The following is a 21840-nucleotide window of genomic DNA, read 5'->3' as shown; positions in this document are numbered from 1 at the left end:
AAGTAATATCAAGCTAATTTTACAGAGCTGATCAGACCAAGAAAAAGTAAAGCACAGTTATGCAAATGTTTCACTACTACCATTACAATCCTACAATAATCATTACAATACTACAATATTACAATCTCATGTCATGCATCGAAGAAATCAATAAATGTGTAAGTATAAGCCGAAGAGCTTACATGATAATTATTAAATTGGATTAGGAAATTAACTGTTTGCTCCGTTTATAGAACCTTTAATAACTGAGCGTTTATAGAATCATAACGGAAAAGTCAGAGACGGAACCCTTGACAAGCAAATAAAAACTGCATCTCAGTTATGCTCAATAACCACTGAGCCAAACAAATTTCAAACCAAACCAGCGAAAATTCTGCAAAATGAAACGTTATCAAAGACGCCATCAACGATATGCTCAAGGATGAATGACGGTAATTGGTTTCCGAATACACAGAAATGAATAATGCTGACAGAAACGGATCCTTCCAACTATTTCAGTTAAACGTTTCATCGCTCCTTTTTCTCCCTCTCTCTCTCTCTCTCTCTCTCTCTCTCTAATTCCTCCTTTCCATTCCACTGTACTTCGTCACGTGCAAAACGAACAAAACAAATAATAGCTTCGATTCTTCTCGAACAGAAAAGATCTATTCCTTTTCTTGTTCGAGATCTTTTCCATTGGAGAAAAGGAACAGATAACACTGTTCATACATTTTGTTAACTCATCTTACAACGGAACAATGATTCTGCCAGCTCTAACTGATGGAAACAGGCAACCACAGCAGGACGCTAATTCAATCTACAAATTTCAGCCAAAACTCCATCCACTGATGCCACTAGACTTAAACTGAGCTTAGTCCCTCTTTTTCTCAAAAAAGTACTATCGTTAGTAAATCGATAATGCCAGAAGATTTGATGCATGTTAATCCCGATCGGGCCATAAGTAGAGAAACATAAGAAAAATTGTCAGTGGGTGATCAAGTATATGGTAGCGTGGGTTCAATGCAACATAACTGTTAGATTAGTGCTTGACAATTTGTTAGTTAGCGAAGCAGCGAAATGATTCCAGGAGGTTCTCTTTTTGTTCAGACTTATTTGGAGCTGCTTAATTTAATCACTAAATGAATTGTGCATTAATGAATATAGCTAATAAAACAATAATATAAAGCGAAGCACAGACTAAAAGTAATGCAAGTCTACAGACAGGTCCAGAATAGCATTCATATCGTACGTATGGCCACAACATGCCATTTAGCACAAGTCATTTCAGATGAAGCACAACCGGCATTCACTAAACCGCCGAGCCAGCAACGGTAAAGTGCGGCGCACGCCATCGTAACTGTATTCAGATTTAAGTATAGACAAATGTGTTCGTGAAGGGTCTCTTCTTATCGGATGCAGTTGTGCAGATCATTGATGACGACTTGTTTGATGTGGTGAGGAAGCTGGCAATACAGCAGTGAAGGAGCATTGAACCTGCATAATGAACCCAATACACAGACAGACGGTGGTTCAGTCTGACCGCCTTATATGAAATGTTATTGCAGCTGTTTCGATTGATAAGGTGTTCATCATAAACAGCACAAATTCGATACTCACTGTCACATCACTTTTTCGTTTTCAAATGAGAAAAATGGTTTATATCTTTTATGCTGTACATGCTTGCTACCATATTTCAGGAGAGACGAAGTACACTACCTGAAATTCTCCATTAATCAGTCGATGATCTATAGTTAAATAATACTTGTTTTGAATTTTTAGGGCATTGTTATGCAGCAATCTTTTTCGTTTGTTTTTGAATAACAGTTCGTATTTTCAAGAAGGAAGAAGTCAAAAAGGGACTTAATATTACGTTTTCTTTCACGACTTTCATCTATTTCGATCAGAGATCGGTTTTCTCTTCAATGGTATGTTAACAAAGACGCAAAATGGTTAAGTATTACTGATTCGCATTCAACTGAGCTACTAATAATTTTATGTACTTGCTCTTCATATATTGACATTAGATTAATCCGTAATTTACTTCCTTCTATTATTACAGTGAACCATTCTGAGACCCATTTATATGTACAAATCTTGTACTACTACGCTTGACATCACACTATAGTTTGACTATATTTGTCGATGGATAATCATTGTACGAAAACAGTCATGCATGTATTTAATGAGGACAAAGTTTAGAACAACTTGCTATTTGCTACGTTTCTTACCAAGTGATTCAATTTGCAGTTTCTGTAACGGTATTTGTCTAATTAAAAAGTTTCTTAGTATCTTGATTATTTACTACAAGATTTTAAATTATGAAAGAAGGCCTAGCGGGTATTCTGAATTGGGGTGCTGGGGTATCATTTACCCTTAATACTAGGCTTGAGTCATGAATTTTCGGACAGTTACTAGTTGTTAAGTAATTTTTAGCTTCTGAAAGAATTTTCCTCGGTCATGTAAATTCGTTTTCAAGTTCATGCAGAAGAGGTTAATCAGTATTATGTTAAAATGAAGGTGGACGCATGTTTTTTTTACGAAGGTAGGCTAACTTCAAATAGTGCGTCGCAAAAGGCATATTAGGTTGTTTTTGGCTAAAGAGTGTCAGATTATATATCTTGATTTAAAGAGTTAAAGCAAAAGACGAGGAAAAACGTCCACAGACAAGCACATCTTGTTCGGAATAATTTGAATTCATTAATCAGCAAGACAACCTAAATTAGACAAGTATTGGCATTAATGTCTTGATGAATCTGTGCTAACTTCTGAAAGTCAGTGTACATAAGACGTCCCTACCATCTGTTTTCATTGACCATTGATGGTGCAGGTGAAACCAAATACTGCAAGAACATTACATGCCACAACTGCCACTTCACTTTTTAATTTAATTGATAAAACCTAATGTTAGTGCAACTAACTGTTTACTTGGTGTTTGTTTTGACATCCTTCCGGGAATTTTCTTGATTATACTTGTTTACAGTGAGGACACATAAGCGAATAAGCCAAGGTGAACAGTGCTATAGTACAGTTCCTCAGACGCACATTAAATGAGCCACTCTTCTCTTTTTGAAAAAAAACTTCCTAAATTCTAGTCCTCTTTCTTCCCATTATTGTTCTCAATCATAAGTTCGTTTCCTTTATAATTATGAATTATTCGGACTTAGAGTCCGTTTGTAGAAAGACCTTCGCTCTTCCACTTTGTTATTCCAGTAATAAACCTTCGGTCAATGTAGGACACTGTCTCACATCGAATAGGTCAGTCATAGTCTTAAGAAATAAGTGAATAGATAACTGGACAGATGAATAAACAGATCCAAATTATTTGTACGTTCAATCCAAAGTTAATGCACAGTTGTTTACATAACTTACAGGGAAAGGAAAAGGGCAGAAAAAGGAGCAACACCCAGGATATCTCGCACGCCTCTTACTGCTGAGCATGGCCGGCTGCGAGCGAACAAAGCAAATTATATTCAAGCTAATCAAGAATGACATTGTTCAACTGTGACCAGATACTCTTAGTTATTCACAGCAGCTAGCCAGCTGTTGTATGTGATTCGCCGTGTCGGTCTACCTGGAAATCCTGTCTTTCCTTTCTCGTACGCTCATAACTCAGCGTACCTTTTGTGGCTTTTTTCTTCACGTGTTCGGCACGAGAATGCTCGGGAGTATAAAACTGCCAACGGAACTTACCACTACTTGTTGTTAGTTACCGCGATATTATATAGTCACCTACTTTTCTTCCCTCTCCCTCTCATACGCATTATCATCCTAGAAATTTTCCGATGCTGAGAGCGGTTGTAATCGAAGTTTACCACCTAAGATTTTATCGAGGAACGGTTAATGTGAAGCTCCCTTAGATAACCATTTAATTGTCTCTCTTCCTCTGTGTTTCTCTGAGATCTAACTTTTTCTAGCAAAAAGTTAACAACATAACCTCCAGGAGGCAACACCTAACAAACCGCCAGTCATTCGATGAAAAGACCGACCCACCGATGTCACTCACTCATTCCCAACCACTATTCAGCACTAAACACTCGGCAGGGTGCTAAGTGGCCAGAAATCAATAAACTGCGCGATTCCTCCACTGCTAATATTGTTTTAGTGTTGTTGTGAGCGTCCCTAAGCAGGAAGAAAGAGGAGCGGGGTGGGAGAAGTTGGTAGGTAGTATCGTGAGTTTGCTCCGGACAGTGCCAACCATCAGACGCCATTTCTAGTGCTCTCGCTCCGCTGTGATGTATAAAGCTCTAAAGACACTGACTTACATTAGGTTTGGGAGGAATCTTTTTTAGCTTCATTTCATTTTGCCTGGAACAAAATAAAAAACACTGACATCCAACTCAGTTTTATGCGTTTCCGCATTCTTGCGTTTGTCATTCTTCTTTCATTTCATTACTATCATTTAGGTGGACAAAAAAGTATGAATATACGGTCGGTGGATAGTCGCCTGGAAGTTCTGCGAAATGGACAAGATATTGCCAATAGAAGTTTATTGTACAACACTGGTCCTACCCAGCAATCACAGCAACAGTCGCCCAATGTTGATATTGATAATGAATCTAACAAGTGTTAGTAACTGTAATGCGGTTGGAACTAGGAGTCTTCCTTTGTTGACATCTAGTTTCTTGATACTTGAACGTTTCGTATATAATTAGCTGCAGCAGTTGTCTTTCTTATTTTTTTCTCCAAGTTCATGTATTTGTCATTTAGCATTCGTATTTTTAAGCCGATTCATGGGTTGAATTGGCTAATCCATCATCACGTGCATCCATGGTTAGTATGAATGGAGGCGATAATGGTAGTGCCATATTGGTGGATAATGACGGGATGATTATGGGCGTTGATAATACGACTGTCGTTGTTGGCGGAGGTAATAGCAGTCCTTTCAATCGACTCAGGTAACGATTCCTTCATATTTACATGTTTCATCTCCACTTCATAAAATTACACATTATCAATTTAGAAGTTGGCTTCATAGCCAGTGAACCAAATTTCATCTTAGATAAGTGGGATGTCGTCACATTTAAATGGATTACATATATTTTAAGGCGGAAACATTTATTTCTTTTATTTAATTGTACAAATTTTTATAGCCCGACCAGTGCCTGCGGTGCTCCATTTGAATTGGTTATCGATGCTGGACAAGTTCATGGTGCTGATACTATGGCGGTTCATTATACTCGCCAGGGACCAGGACGTTGCACTGTTGCAACTGCTGGTATCAGGGGATTGGGTCAAGGGACGAAGAGAACAGCTGAATGGTTGGAGGATTACAATAGCCGACCGGAAGTGCAAAGAGGGTTAGTTTAATTGCTAGAAAATGAAGCAGAAGTGGAGTTAAAACTGAGAAGTGTTGCGCAGAAGAGAGGATGTGATATGTTTCATCCATCGATTGCATTACTTAATGAAATTTGTTTCTTGAAGCATTCAGTTTGATTATATTTAGATAAAGAGAATACCATCGGCATTATATTGTAGTCTTTACTAATTATGTACAAATTAAGATTCGTTGCTCCCTTCCCTACTTTGATTGCATTTATGTTTAAGTTTGGTTTTTATTTTTGAGTTGGTCTTAATTTGTACATAATTTTATCGACGCAAAATTCAGTGGCCCTCAAACTCCATCACCGGTGGAAACGGAAATGTCGACGCCGCCAAATAGTCTCGTCCCTGGATTAGACGTTGGAGAGCTAACTCAGAGCAGCTGTTGTGAAGATGAGGATGAGGAACTAAGTATCGAGAATGATGGTGCATACGTGTGTAAATGCCAAAATGTCGGGGAAGGTAGATGGTTGTCGTGTTAATTTTTGTTTTTTTATATAATCCAGATGAGTTTGTTACTCATTTCAGTGTTACAGTTGTGTTATTGCAAGAGCTAGTACCAGCTATGAAGCATATCATAAAGGTTTATGAAACATTATTTGATACGCTCAGTAACCGAAAGTTTTTCATGGTCTCTAGATGTACCACATTTATGTTTTCATTCCTGCACCTCACTGAGTCATATTTACAAGCATTTTAAGAAAAATAGCATAATTACAGATTATTTTATGCAAATGCAAACTTGTTTTTAGAGATTTGTCTCCCACTCCAAGACTCACACTTGACATAAAGTGACGTTTTATAGGTCCTTGTGAAAAAGGACGATGGACATTTAGTGAATTGCTGGGCACAAGTGGTAATGGGCGTCGTGCACTGGTGCTTTATCTGGTAACAAATTTGGTTACCCTTGCAATCGGTTTTGCTGTTGGGTAAGCATATGTTGTTTATTGTTTGCTCTTATTTTTACATGCTTGGTTCATTACTTTGTCTGTTCACAGGTCTTGATTTATTCATCATATAGTATATATTTAGTATATTTAAAAATTTCTTGACATATTTTTTGTTTTTTGCAAGCTCACAATTTGGAACCAGTGAATATGAAAGCTGGTGAAGCCGGTGAAAGCTCAGTTCATGTAATTTTATATAAGTCTGCATAATGTCATCAGTCCGTTTTTTTCAAATATCTCCGAAATCTTTTCAGGTTGACAGTTGGTCGAAAGTTATCGGTGCTACCGGATTTCAGACATCGCTACATATTTGATTTTAGTTAATTTTAGTTTATGCACATATTGTATTCACGTTTCGTCAGTCATTATGAGGCATTTGTTTTTTAATAACTTTCACTAATTTGGAATTCGTGACATGGAGATGGCGGTTGTTTTTAAATTCCCTCTCGAATAATTTATTTCGGAAAAAAAGTTTTGGGTAATAAAAGAATCAAAGTTTATTGGGTTGATTTGATTGAAAATATAAATTCAGTTCTTCCTATGAGACTAAATCTTTAAAAATTTATATAGCTGGGATTCACTTTGATTTTAATTTTCAGCACGTGTATTCTTTTCGATCCATATTGGAATGCATCATTTGGTTTTTTGAATTTAATTCATTCTTCATTCTTTATTAATATAATGATGCATCAAATCTAACTAAACCTGTAAGCAGTATGAACACTAAGCTTGGAGTGCTATATGCTGGAATCGGACATAATACAAATCATATTATTCAAAATTGGATGAATTAGTTTATTATCATGTACAGAGATCCGTAGTTTCTCAGACATATGTATGCTGAAATAACTCATTCACGAAGTATCCTCATACAATCCCCAAGTAGCGAGTAATGTTACGTATGTTTGGTTTCTAGCATTAAAACCACAAATATATTGAAACCACATATATAGTTTAGCTACTGGAAAAGCGTGGAAAATACAAGGATCTTAAACCATTACCTCTTGTGTTTTGGCTTTACTTGCCTCTTCCATTTTCGTTCTTATCGGAATTTTTTTTAAAAATAAGTTGGCAATACTAGGATCTTTTTGTTATTATACCTTAGAGTTACAGTTAGCCTGTTTCTATTTTTTGCTCAACAGTGGTACCATTCTTTAAAATTAGCTAACCATCTGTGACCGCGATAGAAAATTATTTCTGATGTGTATCAGCTTGAGATGAGGTCGGCAGCACTTGATTTGCATGATAATGGGGTTTCACTGTTGAGTGAAAATATTGGCGGTGGCGGTATTGTCTTCTCCCTTCTACTCTAGCAACGTTTCCATCCCTTTTATCTATGTTGTTTTGGTATTAATGTGCTATACTTTCGTTCTTTCACATTTGCGTTTTTAAAGTTTTTTGCAAAACGATTTGATATTAAGTGCAGGCGTGTGTTCAATATATCCTTTTTATATATTTCAACAATAAATTTCTCTTCCCATCCTTTGATAATACACATTAAGATGGAGAAGTTCATGTGATATGGAAACCTCGGATGTTTGGGACTTTGGTGGGTGTTACATGTGACATGATGTACTAGGAGAAGGAAATTCACCCCCACCGACTTTGTTGCACGAGGTGGCTATGAAATCCACAGCTTAGTCTCTGCGATGGTACGATTAACGGCCCGTGATATTGGGTTTTTTCAAGCTCGATGATTAAACGCGTTGGTGTTAGATGGCTTGTTTGACTGACATGGATTTGCGACTGATTCCGGGTGTTTTTTTGTTTAGTCACACGAAGCTATTTCCATCACCATTTAATTAAAAAATTTTAACCTTCAGGAGCTGCTCCATGCTCTTAACTACAGTAATTTTTTGGCATATCAAATGGCGGTACATATGTTAACTTCAGTTTCAACTGCTGGAACTTCGAAAACAGCTGAAATAGATGAATCTGGAAATGATGTTTCGAGCTGTTTGGAAAAAATTAATAAACTCGATGTTGGCTTTATAACACAGCAGGAACAATTTGAACAAAAATTGGTAGTGCAAAAGGATGGTGGGGAAAAGGTTAATAACTAGTAGTATATGTCCTGATTTTCGAGTTATTTCATGCAAGCTACTAAATTTATCGATTGCTGGATTTATATCTAAAGAATGTTCAAAGAATTGCAGATTTCGTCAGGGACCACTACGGCAGGACTTATGACAGAAAATAACCTGGAGAAGTTTACCTTATTATACGATAAATATAACACACAGTGCAGTGAATTAGAAAGGTTGCTTATTTTTCATTTAGTAGACTAATTAGATCAAGTCTTTCCGTTACCACAGACTGTCTTGGTTCTATACGGGCAAAGGATTCCGGAAAGTATTGAAGAGCTATTCCGGTTCTTGATTGATACTGCGCATGAAAATGCATTTTTCATTAGATTGTAAGGCAGCTTAGTTTGGGAAATGCCCATAATTTGCTTAGACTACTTGCTCGACCTAAATCAATAGTTGACAGTGAAGCTCCACTAATCTAATCTGGAAGATTTCAATTTCTGAATTCCCAAGTTTCAGATTAGAAAAAGTAAATGGTGAACTGGAAGAACAATTACAGAAAGTGAGACGAGAATATGATAGCACTCAAGAAATACTTAATAGCTGTCGAAGGTTTTTTTTCTCATTTGACTTGGAGCACTCGGTGGCCTTACTCTCTGTAGTAGTTCATATCAGTTTAAGAAAATTTTGTAGTTGTTTGGCATTTAACGTCTGAGGTATAATTTGTATATTTCTAATATTCCTTCCAGTGAGTTCTGTGCTCATCGTCAAGGTTTGGAACGTCGGGTAGTGGACGTAGAATTACAGTTGAAGATGACCACTCAACGTGCTGAAGCACGTGAGCAGCATTATCAGCAACGCATAAAACAGAATGATGCGAAATGGGATCAGAAATTTGTGCAGGTATATTAATTATCAGCAACTTTTCATTCTTCTTAGAAGCAATCTGAGCAAAAATATCGACGATATTTTCAAAATAAAATGATAATGAATATTTAACCTTGTATTATGATGGAAATTGGCTTTTATTTCTCTTTTATTCCATTATATATTTTCCAGTTTCTAGACTATTTATTTTATTTGAAGAAGAAAAGATCAAAATTTTTGTGGTTTTTTAAAAGACTTTTCTGGTGGGACACATCATCCTGTTTATTAAATTTGTCTGCAGTATATTTTTCACTACAGCTACTGAAAAAAATAGAAGCAGTCGAAAAAGAAAAGAATGATGCTGTATGCCGATATGCGGCAAGAGAAGCGCAGTTAATACGACTACAAGCGCAAATAGATGGACTTGAAGTGCAGGTATATTTTAATTTTTTTTTTCGGAACGCCTGTGTTGTATATTTTTTGCTTAATTGAAAAGCTGCTTAAAATTTACTAATATTGAACAATGAATAGCAGGAAAAAAATAGTTCGGATTCTTGCACTGTTTAAATTTATTTGTAGGCTTTTCAAAAAATGTGTTTCTAATTTTATTCTTAAGATTTGTTTTCAAAACTATAGCAAGCCTCCTTTCACGACTCCAGTGTAATGGCTGTATTTTATTACTCTATTCAAATTCTTTATTAAAATTATATTAACCGGTCGACAAGTTTTCTTTTACTGCAGAATAATATGCTATCAGTAGAGAAAAATACGTTACAAAAGAGCACCCAGTTCGAATACTTACAAAATATGGTGAGTCTTCGATGGGAAGTAGAATCTTTTTTTTTTTCAAACGATCTTTTATTTACATTTACGGATTTATTAGTGAGGTTTTTCTATAAAAATTTACAAAATTTTGTGAAGTTTTTAATAGATTTAGTAGAATTTTACGAATTTCTGAACTTGCTTTTTTTCATTAGTTCTGTTTGTAGAAGCATTCGTTGACAGAAGTGGAACGACAGTTGTCACTCGAAAAGAAGGTTGGTAAAGAACGTGAGGAACAACACAGAATGACTGTTAAGCACTTAGAAGTTAGTTCTTTCATTGAGAGTTCTAAATTTATTAATATTTAAAGTGTGTGATTATTTTTTGTTCATTTTGTTTATAGTTTTTGTTTATGGTTTAATTTCTGAAATTTTTTGTAGGTGTTTTACATGAGAACAGCGAATGTTCAGTTTCCATTGAATCATGTTTGATTTGTAATGGGTTCATATTCAAATCCAGTTCAATATAATAATTGCGAAGTATCTCTATAGGAGCAATGACTACATATCTTATTCAGTAGAAAAGTGAATTTGCCTTTCTCTTTTTAGGCTAGTCAAACGGTACTTACAGAATTTCGTTCTCGTTTGGAATCTATTCAATCTCAGCTAGCACTGGAACAAATGGAGAAAGAGGAATGTCAGGAGAAACTGAGGAAGTCACAAGCAATGTTGAAGGCTTGTTTCGAGTTTCATCTTGTTATATCGCTTTGTTTATAACCAATATCTTCCAAGCCCGAAAGATGTTTAGCGAACTGACTTTTTGGAAAGGTCTTACGAACGTAATTGCTCAAAAACATCTGAGTTGAGTTTCGTGTTGGTTTTCACATATGTTTTCTTTACTACTTTCCCTTTATATACGAGATGTTTAATTCAAACAGAATAAAGATACTTTAAAAGTTGGTGTTTATTATTTGAAAGACATTGTATCAATTGCAGACATTAGAACAGCAATGTGCTGAAGAAATGGACGCAGCGATAAAGAAAACAAATAACCAGGAAGAGCTTTATAACAATGTATGTGTCGAGTTGGCTTCGCTTAGGTGAGGCTGAAATCAGTTTTTCGTATAGTAGGTGCCTAAATGAACATTGTAAACGTATTTAGAAATGATTTTTGATTGCAGATCACGTAATTCCACCCTCTCCCAACAGCTCGACCACGCTAAGCAGGCAAACGCTCAGTTGCAGGTAGAATCTCAGCAGCTGAGTGAGGAACTCATTCAAGCTCGTCAAACTCATCGAATTGCTTTGGAAAAATTAGAGTCTCTGGAGGAAGTGCAAGCACTGTTTAATAGGCTTGTTTTACTTTTTTTTTTTTTTTTTTTTCATAAGTAAACAAATTGGGACTTCTAAGACTTAAAGGTTGATTCAACTAATTTATTTTGTCTGTTTTACAGTGCAAACTTGAGCAAATTTCATCTTTCTTTGCAGTAATCTGCGCCGTGTTAAGCTGGCAGAGATTGCGACAATAGATGCAGCTGCGGAGCGTGACCAAGCGGAAGCGGAGGCAGCACAATGTCGTAAGCAGGCGGAAAGGATGCTCGAAATCACTGAGCAGTTAGCCGATAAAAACTCTTCATTAACTTCACAACAGGAAATGTTCAGATGCAAGGTTTGATTTCCTTTCTCAAAAAAATCAGGAAAAAGGACGGAAAATTGCTCTCCTCCTCTCTCAGTCAATGTTATTGTCATCAGGAACAAATTGATGGTATTGTGATGTATTGTTAATGCAAGCATGTATATTTGAGATTGGATTTGTGACCCTTTAAATCAAAGTATTTAAATGCTTACCATTAATTTCTTTCTTTCAGAATTTGGAATTAAGTCAACGGGTAAAGACGTTGGAATCTTCTTTGTCATCCTCTGAAAGACGTGTTGTCGAATTGGAACGAGAGCTGGAATTGTTAAAAGTTGATAGTTCTGCAGAAATTGGAACACTACGGCAGCAAATTGACACAAATATTGCCAAAGGTCTTTTTGTTCATTTCAAAATGTATGCTACTAGTTATTATTTTCAAAATCTCATTTTAGCATAAGTAATGGGGTCGTCCAAACCGCAAGAGTGGAAACTGGATTGAGAAAATGTACATAAAGAAAAAAAATTTGAAATTGAGAATTTGCAACTTTTTCATTTGTATGTCTTTGAATTTACAGAGCAGAAGTTGAATGCAGTTATTAATGAACTTCGTAATGAACAGAAAGTACTGAAGAAAAAGAATTCGAGTTCTCTGAAGGTTATTTTTCCTAAAAAATTCTGGTAGTTAAATAATTTTTAGTTAGTATATGTTAAAATAAAACCTTGTGAAAGACTTTAAGTTTGTTACAGGAATTACGCGCTGAAGTGCAGCATTTACGTAAATTGCAATCTCGAAGTCCGAATTCATTCCCACCAAATGCACCACCAGTAGAAAATAATTTGTCACTTAATGTGCTACCTAGCGGTGAATTATTGTTCATTTCTTTAAATCCGAAATTTGGTTTTACGAATGTTCAATAGTCGATTTATGCCATAATACAGTCAGAAAAAACATTGGTTTTCATTTAATTTTCTCATCATTTGCAGGTGCAATGGGTCTATCTACTTCATCTCGAACGTCATCGATCGCATCGTCCACTGATATATTTCCACTGGCTATTGATTGTACCTCTACCTCCATCAGTCGAATTGCTGCTCATCGAGAGGAATCTCAGCAGTTCATAATATCACTTTCATCAGACGAAGCAAGTAAGTAGGATGCAACTGTTTTATTATAGGTTTGTCTTTTCTTTATTTCCTTCATACCTGTGCATGAAAAGCATATTAAAAATTAAATTGGAGTGAATTTCGAAGAATTATCATGCAACAGATCATATGCAACAGCAAATGATTGAGAAGATTGTGAAGCTACAACGGCAGTTGGCTAGACGACAAGATAAGATAGAATTTCTGGAAGAACACGTTCGACAGTGTACACAGGAACTGTTGAAGAAAACAAAGTAAAGAATTTATACGTTTTTGTCTGGTGAAGGAGGAGAAAACAATATGGAATAATGCTTCTTTATTAATTTTTTTTTTTTGGTTTGGAAAGTTATATCTATCACTTTGCTGCTTTATTTTATAACATAGTTAACTTGTTATATAAATTTTTTTTTAAAACAATAATACGAGATTTGAATAAGCTAAATAACACAGCTAAATAACAATAAACTAAATAACACAGGTTTTTAGGATTATTCAAAATTTCGCACTACGGGAAGAGGCGTCTCTGTTGTTACCAGAAGGTGATTTGAATAAAGTAAGACTTCTGTTTGATTATTGTTTTTAATCCAAGAATTGTTATGGAAGTGAATTTCAGTGTGCATTAATTTTAAAGTTTGTTTACAGTTGCTCGAAATTTGCGAAGTCGTCGAAGTAAGTTAATGATGTTTTTTTATTTCCCATTTCTCTCAATCACGAAAGAGTGATAATTATTTAAATAATAAATTATTTAAATAAATAATTTTTAGGAAAGAGTGATAATTATTTAAAAAGGATGAAGATTATTTAGACTAAAAATACATTTGAATTTGGGTCGGATGTGGAATTAGGTTTAAAGTTAAAACCACTTCTGATTCTTTATTATTTGAAAATGCGGATTTTTTTATTTAGAAAACAAAGATTTGCGCGATGCTGCAGTAGAGAAACCTGTTATAATGCATCATATAAATATTTGATAAAAAAATAGCACATGAAGTTTTTCCAGAATATGAGGGTACGAACAGAGAATTATATGAATTTTTGTATTTTGTTGCCATTTATTCCTTCGTCCATTATTTCTCATATCATGTGATGACAGTTAGTATGGAGAACAGTGACGGTCAAGTAATCGAATCTGTTACTTCATTTTTTGTATTGACAGTTCCAGTGTGGTTACTTCCAGAAAAACTTCTTCTGTTTGCATGAATTTTCCAGAGTATGCATAATTGTTTTTTAATTTCGTTTCATTTTTCAAAATGACACGACTTTTACAGATAACACGTGGACCCAATGGTAGTAGTAGTAGTAGTAGTTCGTTCTCTTTAATAGGGAACTTGTTTACAAGCACTGCAAATGGTGTCACTGGAAAGTCTGAATTGAAATTTGCAACGGAAGTAAATTCACGCCTACAAGCTGTGCTCGAAGATGCACTGCATAAAAATATCACACTTAAGGTAAGACAAATCATCAAAATATACGACTGTAAATTAATGAATTTATCTTATAACAAGAAAAATCGATAATTCCGCAAAAAGCCATGCATTATTTTTCAGAATAACATCGACACCTTGGGTGAGGAAATCTCTCGGTTATCACGCGAAAATCGACAGCTATCGCTTTCCAAAATTATATAATAGTTTTTCAAAAGTTGCGTTAACAAGGAACATTTCTAAGAGCCTCCAATCCAAAAGGAATTACAATTTTAACGCATTTATGAAATGCAAGCAAATTCGATAATTCATTCCATGTTGTCTGGTAGTTGAGTTTTTCTAACGATTAATATTATTTTTGGAGCTAAGGAGGCAGAAATTTCATGATAATTTTTGTTGCTTCACTAGCATGCTCAATCCATTCATAATTTCGAAAAATATTTTTGGCTGAGCTTTAATTTTTTAATGGAACAATCTTGCATTCAAAGTTGGTCCACACGTTGAGTTTGTGTACTTAGTGGAAATCTAGGACAAAAAATGAGAAAGTGGAAATCTAGGACAAAAAATGAGAACTACGCGGTTCCGTCATTTCTGTCCTATGTACACATTCCTTGCTTGCTTTTTTAATTTTTTGAAAAATCAGTTTTATTGTTATTTCCTGTAACGTTATGATTGATTTCTCTTTTTTTCCTTTTGCTAAACTATGGTTCGTTTGTATGATCATTTTTTATGATAGTGTTACATATTGACATATTATTCTATGTTTTCATTTGCATATAAATATTTTTACTGTCAGTGGGAAACATTGTACGACTGAGTCAATTCATGTCAGAAATATAGTGCATAAAAATGTGTAAATCTTACGGAATCAGTTTTGGTTCTCTTGATACTGTATACATTTGAGAGCTTCGGTAAATTCTAAATGCTTTGAGCAGTCAGATCATAACCGCGGGCTTTGTTGACAATGATGAGTTTTGGTCCTCAGGAAGCTTCAATTAATTTAGGGAAAAGGGCCATTTGATGACAGTTCGGCACTACGGGAGGACTGTATGAAATTTTATGCAAATTGTATGATTTTTAAAATATGACTGTATGTCCTTGTTTGCGTTGGGGAGTCAAAATTGTTGAAACATTGTTTCGAATTCGTTGTTTGTGGTGTCGAATGCTGATTAGACAAATTTTTCTTATGGTTGAAATTGAGTTGCAGCTAATCACCCACGATAATTGTTGTGGGATTGTTTAAAGTTCTCCGATTTACGAGTTACAATATGAGATGAAAAGAAATTATCCATTACTACTGTAAAAAAAAAAAAAAAAAAGCCTGGAAAACAAAAGTCAATATTAATATGGTGGACTTCGTCAGTATACAAAATATCTAAATATCGAGTTACCATTCAAATCACTCAAATAGAACCGAACTTCATGAGTAGTTCCTGCCAAAAATCTTGTCACTGGGTTGTTTCTACCTCGCAGAACATTTTTTGTTTTTTTTCCTTGACACTCCTATAAAACTGAAGTTGATTGTTCCGGTGTTCCTTTCTTTGAAAACTAATAATAAATTTATCATCTGGTCCCCTCCTTGTTTGATGATATTTGCTTGACCAGATTAACAAATGCAGCAGTTAGCACTCAAAGTTAATGCAAATCAGATATGCTGCCAATTGTTCACCACAACTTGATTAAACAAGAAAAAATCGTCTTTATGGCTCCCTCTTCCTCTAATCTTGAAGTGATTTTAAATTGAATGAATTCAATTTATTCCATTATTACATCCTAACCAACAAATAACGAAATAGTTCGGAAGTGTATTGTGTTGGTGGTTGGTGTTACTTGCTTTACTCATTTTTGTTTTTTTCAGGAATACACTGCAATTATTTTCTGTTTGTCACCCAGTATTTTACTGTTAGTGTTTCGTGACATTTTACTTTATTTTTTTCATTTCCATAAATTCTCGAGAACCACATTATTAGAAATAGAGAAATCGGCAAGAATGCTGCGATTTTACTTTCAACCAGCAAGGTTTCGTGTTACTTTTATAACCGATGTCAATTTCTGTGGTTGTTGTTTCCTTGCTAATCCAAAATAATGAAAAGGGAGAAGCTTTAGATTTTTTTAAAAACGGAGTTTATGATAATACTGGCTTTTTGATTATGCAATATCAGAAAGAGGATCCTGGCTTGACATCAAGATTAAAAAATGTTAATATTTCTTTCAGTTCACCTACAGCATTATATTATTTCGCTTTTCTTTTTGTGGTTTCAGGTGACAGAAAAAAAGTTTATGTTGCTAGCTTGATCTATTCAGAAGACAATCCATTTTATGATTAACTAAGTATAATTTCATCATTCATTTCTAGGAACTAACTGGACGAAAAAAGCTTTCAGTGTCAATGGGAAATACCACCCATTGATTTAAATTTATCGAGAAATTTACCAAAATATAAGGATGGCTTCGAAATGTTTGCATATGATACACCGCTGACAGAAATGGGATATTTGCAGTCGAAACTCACAGGTTTTCCGTTTTTGCTTTTGAATATTGGTCTTCGTGCTTGTTTGTTAACAGTGTGTTTTGATTTCTCCTACTACTTTATATATTCAATAATTGCGGAAACTGTGATTTGAAAAAAAAATACAAGCTTTTGGTAATAATATATTTTATTACTCATTTGAAAGACTTTTGCTAAACTGCATAGATATGGGTTATTGTTTTTGTTCTTCGATGGATATATATAACCTTTAACTGATGTTTACACGGGACGTAATACATAATCTTTTTATCTATTTGTTATAATCCTGTATAATAACGGTATTAGATAGGTTATTTTCGAATGTTCTATCTCTACCAGTTTTATATATAGGTTATTTTCGAATGTTATATTATATATTTTCGAATGTTCTATCTCTACCAGTTTTTCGAATGTTCTATCTCTACCAGTTTTAACGTCAGATTCAAACCTTTTTTTCTTGATTTTTTTTCCATTTGTATTCGTAGTATTGCTTCAGTTTTTGCTTTATCCTAATCTTCCGTGACAGTTAATAGCACCTAGTTTAGCCATTGTAAAACATGCGTCGTATTTAGGAGTTAACTGAGTTAATACTTACTATATTAGGAATTATATCTTTTATCGAGATTAAGTTCTCTAGGTAACAATCTGTCATTCATGCTCTCCTACAACTACTTTCTCAAGCTTTCTAATACTGTTCAATAACTTCGACCAAAAATAATCTTTGTCTCAATCAAATAATGAATGATCAAACGTTGCTTTTTCTGTAAAGCAACAACTATTCAGCTGTACAATCTACTTGAATGAGATCTTCTTTCACGACAAATGTTATAATTGCTTCTTTACCTTTATGACTATTCAGAATAACCCATCATTTCCTTTTGTGATCTCTTCCTCATCCTTTGATTTTGTTGCGGTAGTAGATTTCTGAATATAATCGAGCCATTTGTCATTTATAGATTCCAAGGTATAGATGCAGAGTTAAAGTCTTTGAACTTTATCCTCAGTTTTTTCGTTTTCGTAGTTGATAAAATTTTTTGTTTGCGTACTTGCTCCGCTGTCAAAGTTTGATCCGGTGGTCTTATTTGCATCATTTTACTTCTTTAAGTAGATTAGTAGCCATGGAGTTCCCGCTGATGACATCAAAAAAAAAAATTTCTTTTTTATTGTGAAAAGGTTGATTTTTAACTTATGAATAAGTTTGTTATAATAAGGAAAGGAAAACTTATATGCGTTCGGTTGAATTACATGGAAAATTGGATTGTTTTATTGTTAACACCGCAATACAGTAATTTGGAGATGAAGTAGTGCAGTAGAATGTTCGATTTTGAGGATTTTAATTATTGAATCGAAATGCTTAACTAGGACTTTTATATATTGTAGACAAGTCTGGTGAGGTAGAATAAAATACAAGATCAGAATTTCTGTAATTTTCTTAAACTGTACGTAAGATTATACAAAAGATGAAGGTTTTTCTTTTTTACATTATTAGCATATCGGATTTATGTAGTATTTTACATATACATCGATTGTCGCGAAAGATTGTCGTCAGATACTCGAATATTTATGATACAGCAGTGAGATTAATGTATCCTTATTCTTATGAAAACGTATTATCAATGATCGTATTATCAGTAGAAATAGGTTTAAAAATCGGAGGAAATTGAGTTTGGTTATGAGGGATTAGAGTCGACAATAATGATCTTTTGTTTATTAGAACTGAATTTATATGAGTTAGGATTGGGCGTGTCTAAGATAAAAATCGCATGTGTGAAGAATCGGAAGTGTTTACAAAGAGGAGATTAAAATGAAAGCTAATTTCAATTTTACATAAAATTACATGAGTAATAAATCTTAAGAAGCCAAATTTATGAAGAGATGATTTTTGAAACCGTAAGATTGTTTACAATTTAAAAAGGCGATATGATTTATGATATTATGAAATTGCTTAGAAGTTTCCGCGAAATTATAATTCGCGACAGTTTAGGGTCTCCATTGAAAGTAGGGAGCGATAAATGGGGAAGATTTACATTAATACTTGAAGAAATATTTGAAGAAGGAGTAAATTTTACCTCTTCCTTTGCTTGTTTGCTTGTTAACTCCTTTGAGAGTCGCGGTAAGTTTTGGTCAGCTTCATCTTTGTGCATGGTTAGTGTTATTATCGCTTCCTTTCCTTCATGCAATAATTGAAATATTCCTTGGTCGCCTTCTGTTACTGCTTTGTATTTTTCCTCCTCTTCTCTTCTTTTCATTGTGACGATTTGTTGAGTATATGTAAGCCATTTATCATTGATAGATTCAAGCATAGTTACGCATAATTGGATTCTTTGAAGTTTATCTTCGAATAATCTTTTCCCTATTATATCAAAATCTTCTTTTCTTCTATTGTCATAGTTGATTTCGGAGATTTGGTCTCCATTAAATTTATTTCTTTAAGAAGATTAACTAAGCTTTCTTTTGCCGGTTGGATGCTTGCAATAATGTTGCTAGACATGATTCCTGGCTCATGGTACGAAATAAATTTGTCGTGAAAGGTTTTTGTTATACAGTAATGAGATTAATGAATCTTTATTTTTATAAAAACGTATTATTAGTAATCTGAACAGTAGAAATAGGCTTTATAAAATCGGAGGAAATTGAGATTGGTTATGCTTATAGTGGACAATAATCTTTTGTTTATCAGGATTGAATTTATATGAGTGAGAATTGGGTGCGTCTAAGATGAAGTCACATATGTGAGGAATTGGAGTTGTTTACAATAAGATCATATATGTGAAGGGTTAAACATGTATATGGTAAAATCATATATGCGAGGAATTGGAAGTGTTTAAATTAAGATCATATAAAGACGAGATTATAATGAGAGCTAATTTCACATAAAATTACATGGGTAGTAAATCTTAAGAAGCCAAATTTATGGAGAGATGGTTTATAATACAATAAGATTGTTTACAATTTAAAAATGATTAATTAGTTTTATTAGTTTTTCTCTACCTTATTATTTTGGTTGGAGTTTTCGCGAAATTATATTTTGCGACACCAATTTATATTCATCACTGGGTAAGGGAAAACGTTCTAGTTAATTTTTTTATGATGTGATGAATCCTTTAACTAAGGAATGGTTTATACAAAAGCTTTGATTGCTTTAAAGTACGGTTCTCGGTTTTTCGACAAGTCGTTTGGGAAACGTCTTACCTGAACTTCAGTATAGTCGTAGTTCGTAGTTTAAATGATCTCGTTTTCCATCGTTTAGATTCAATACACTTATTGAAGACTGTTTTAACTTCTGCTTTTCCTTTGAGTATCCAGAACCTTTTCTTCAAACTTGAAATCATATGAACGATTCAAACATAAAATCATATGAATGGCACGAAGAGAAATATTTCTTCGTGTTGTCGTTATATAAAGTTTTCAGTTATGCGATTGTGTCTAGGAAGATACATAGAATACATGCCTGTCTTCTAGTTTTGAGTTTTCCAGGCGAGTTTTAGGATTTCCGTAGTCTCTGTTCATGACTAGACTCCACTTAGTTATTTCTTCTTCGGTTATTTATTCTGATTGAGTTATATTAATGTGTTCATGGTCAGTTCATAATCAGATGATTCTTTTTCTTTTTGGCTTCATACCGTTGAAGGATCTCGGGTACCAAAAATTTATCCCGAAATTGGAATTTTGTTACAGAAAGTTTGTTTCTTGGTTGTGATTTGAAGTTTGTGCAGCTACTCTGTAATAAATATTAATCTTTATCAGCAGTATACAGATAATTTCGTAGAGATGTTATCTAAGAGTATGGGATGAAGCGGAAAAAATGAAGGAATGCAAAAAATAACTGGAGGATTAAATGGAGAGTTGAATTAGTGGATAATTTGATTGCAAAATGGAATGGCCTGCCGAGCAAATAACAACTCTTTTTATAATAAACTTGTCTACAACATTGGATATAAATCTATCGGATACAAAAATGTGAACACTGAAGCTATTTTACATTTGATATAATCTTGAATTTTAAGATGGAAGAATTTACATGTGAATTAATTTAGCAGTTGTTTAGTATATACAATATCTAAACTGGAGAATTTACATATGAATTATTTACGACATTTTAATCATCGAATATAAATTTAGCCATCAAATTGGGGGATGAGAGTTGATAAATCATTCATCACTTTAGGTACTGGAACATTTTATTCTTTTATGTAATGAATCATTTGTCTGAGGAATATTGTAAATAAAACAACCTTTATACAAAAAATTTTTATACTTTGAGTCTACTTAAATTATTGTGAGATATTTCTGTAATACAAAGATGACCTGTTCTTACATGCTTATGTTGATTAATCAGGTAGATAAAGTTTGATGCAAATATAATTAATTAGGTAGAATTAGATTTATTCCTAGATGTTTTCAGTAGTTTTATTGATTTATAAAAAGATGAATTATCTAAGTAAGCTAACTGAATGTTAGAATAGAAAAAGATAGTAAATCCATGGTTTTTCAATGATTTTCTGAATGAAATGCTTGTAGATTTGTTGTGCTAAGATATTTTTGATAATATTTATTCTTGTTGGAATACTATACGTTTTTGTAACCTAACTTTTGATCTTAATTTGTATTTGTTTCTTGTTTGCCTTTAGAATACTGTTCTGCAGATAAACTTTTTCTATTTTATAATCGGTTTCAGTTACTTGTAATGTGTTTTATGATTTGGAAGCCAAACATCAACTGATCAACCAACGTCGTAATGCATTCTTGCAATAAGCAGCAAGTATATTAGCAAGTATCCTTCTCGGAACTGTGGAAGTGCAACCATTAGCTGTGATCTTGGTAGAGTAGGGTTTTAGCATGAGCTTTCCGAAAAAAATTGAAGAGTTTTCAATGCCGATTAATATATATATATATATATATATAGCTATTGGTTATTATATCAACTATCTAATACTCGTCGTGTTTCCTAGTGTTGTTTGATATTTCATTCCAATAAATTGACTTTCAGGAAGGAGACGTTAATTTCATACAATCAGTTTCACTCAATGTAAATGTTTCATGTATTGAGGTTTTCTCGAAGATACCATCCCAGCCTGGAATGCCGTTTTTCACAATGACTCAACGTAAATAGCATGCGACATTGTCACATTGTTGTGGGTGACTATCACTGCACATGTTGATTTTCTTTATTTTGGGCATATTGTTTCTGTTTTCTTTGCTTTCAATATAAATTTACCGCTTTCTGA

The 21840-nt window shown here is 33.9% G+C and overlaps 4 protein-coding genes across 5 annotated transcripts; all 4 read left to right on the top strand.

Moving 5' to 3' along the window:
- Nucleotides 1–1230: 1230 nt before the first annotated feature.
- Nucleotides 1231–3468, top strand: Bm695 (Uncharacterized protein; the record flags this gene model as incomplete). The annotated part of the gene is made up of 3 exons (XM_043073602.1): nt 1231–1310; nt 1818–1904; nt 3351–3468. The coding sequence occupies 3 exons, from the start codon at nt 1231–1233 to the stop codon at nt 3466–3468; spliced, it is 285 nt and encodes a 94-aa protein (XP_042929536.1).
- Nucleotides 3469–3634: 166 nt separating this feature from the next.
- Nucleotides 3635–6569, top strand: Bm10978 (Uncharacterized protein; the record flags this gene model as incomplete). Of its 2 annotated transcripts, XM_043073601.1 has the most annotated exons (7): nt 3635–3680; nt 4383–4544; nt 4703–4874; nt 5070–5276; nt 5585–5760; nt 6104–6227; nt 6500–6569. In XM_043073601.1, 7 exons carry the CDS (start codon nt 3635–3637, stop codon nt 6567–6569), a joined length of 957 nt encoding a protein of 318 aa, XP_042929535.1. The 2 variants fall into 2 exon arrangements, with proteins under 2 accessions (XP_042929535.1, XP_001899446.2); XM_001899411.2 differs by lacking the exon at nt 3635–3680 and having other exon boundaries at nt 4397–4544.
- A 1544-nt stretch (nt 6570–8113) lies between these two features.
- On the top strand, nt 8114–14307 carry Bma-cccp-1 (Uncharacterized protein; the record flags this gene model as incomplete). The annotated part of the gene is made up of 20 exons (XM_043073600.1): nt 8114–8296; nt 8402–8505; nt 8792–8884; nt 9022–9175; nt 9458–9574; nt 9881–9949; nt 10129–10227; nt 10510–10635; nt 10897–11000; nt 11082–11252; nt 11389–11569; nt 11769–11928; nt 12112–12191; nt 12284–12398; nt 12521–12682; nt 12804–12933; nt 13166–13232; nt 13322–13348; nt 13948–14127; nt 14227–14307. The coding sequence occupies 20 exons, from the start codon at nt 8114–8116 to the stop codon at nt 14305–14307; spliced, it is 2403 nt and encodes an 800-aa protein (XP_042929534.1).
- Nucleotides 14308–16079: 1772 nt separating this feature from the next.
- Bm5657 (Uncharacterized protein) lies at nt 16080–16727 on the top strand (the record flags this gene model as incomplete). Its single annotated transcript, XM_043073599.1, has 2 exons — nt 16080–16129; nt 16481–16727. Coding segments are annotated over 2 exons (297 nt in total), but the record flags the coding sequence as incomplete, so codon positions are not given.
- Between the last annotated feature and the right edge of the window lie 5113 nt (nt 16728–21840).

This window comes from Brugia malayi, assembly GCF_000002995.4.
Source record: "Brugia malayi strain FR3 genome assembly, contig: Bm_v4_ChrX_scaffold_001, whole genome shotgun sequence".
NCBI classification, from domain to species: domain Eukaryota; kingdom Metazoa; phylum Nematoda; class Chromadorea; order Rhabditida; family Onchocercidae; genus Brugia; species Brugia malayi.
This window is presented reverse-complemented; position numbering and strand designations above follow the sequence as displayed.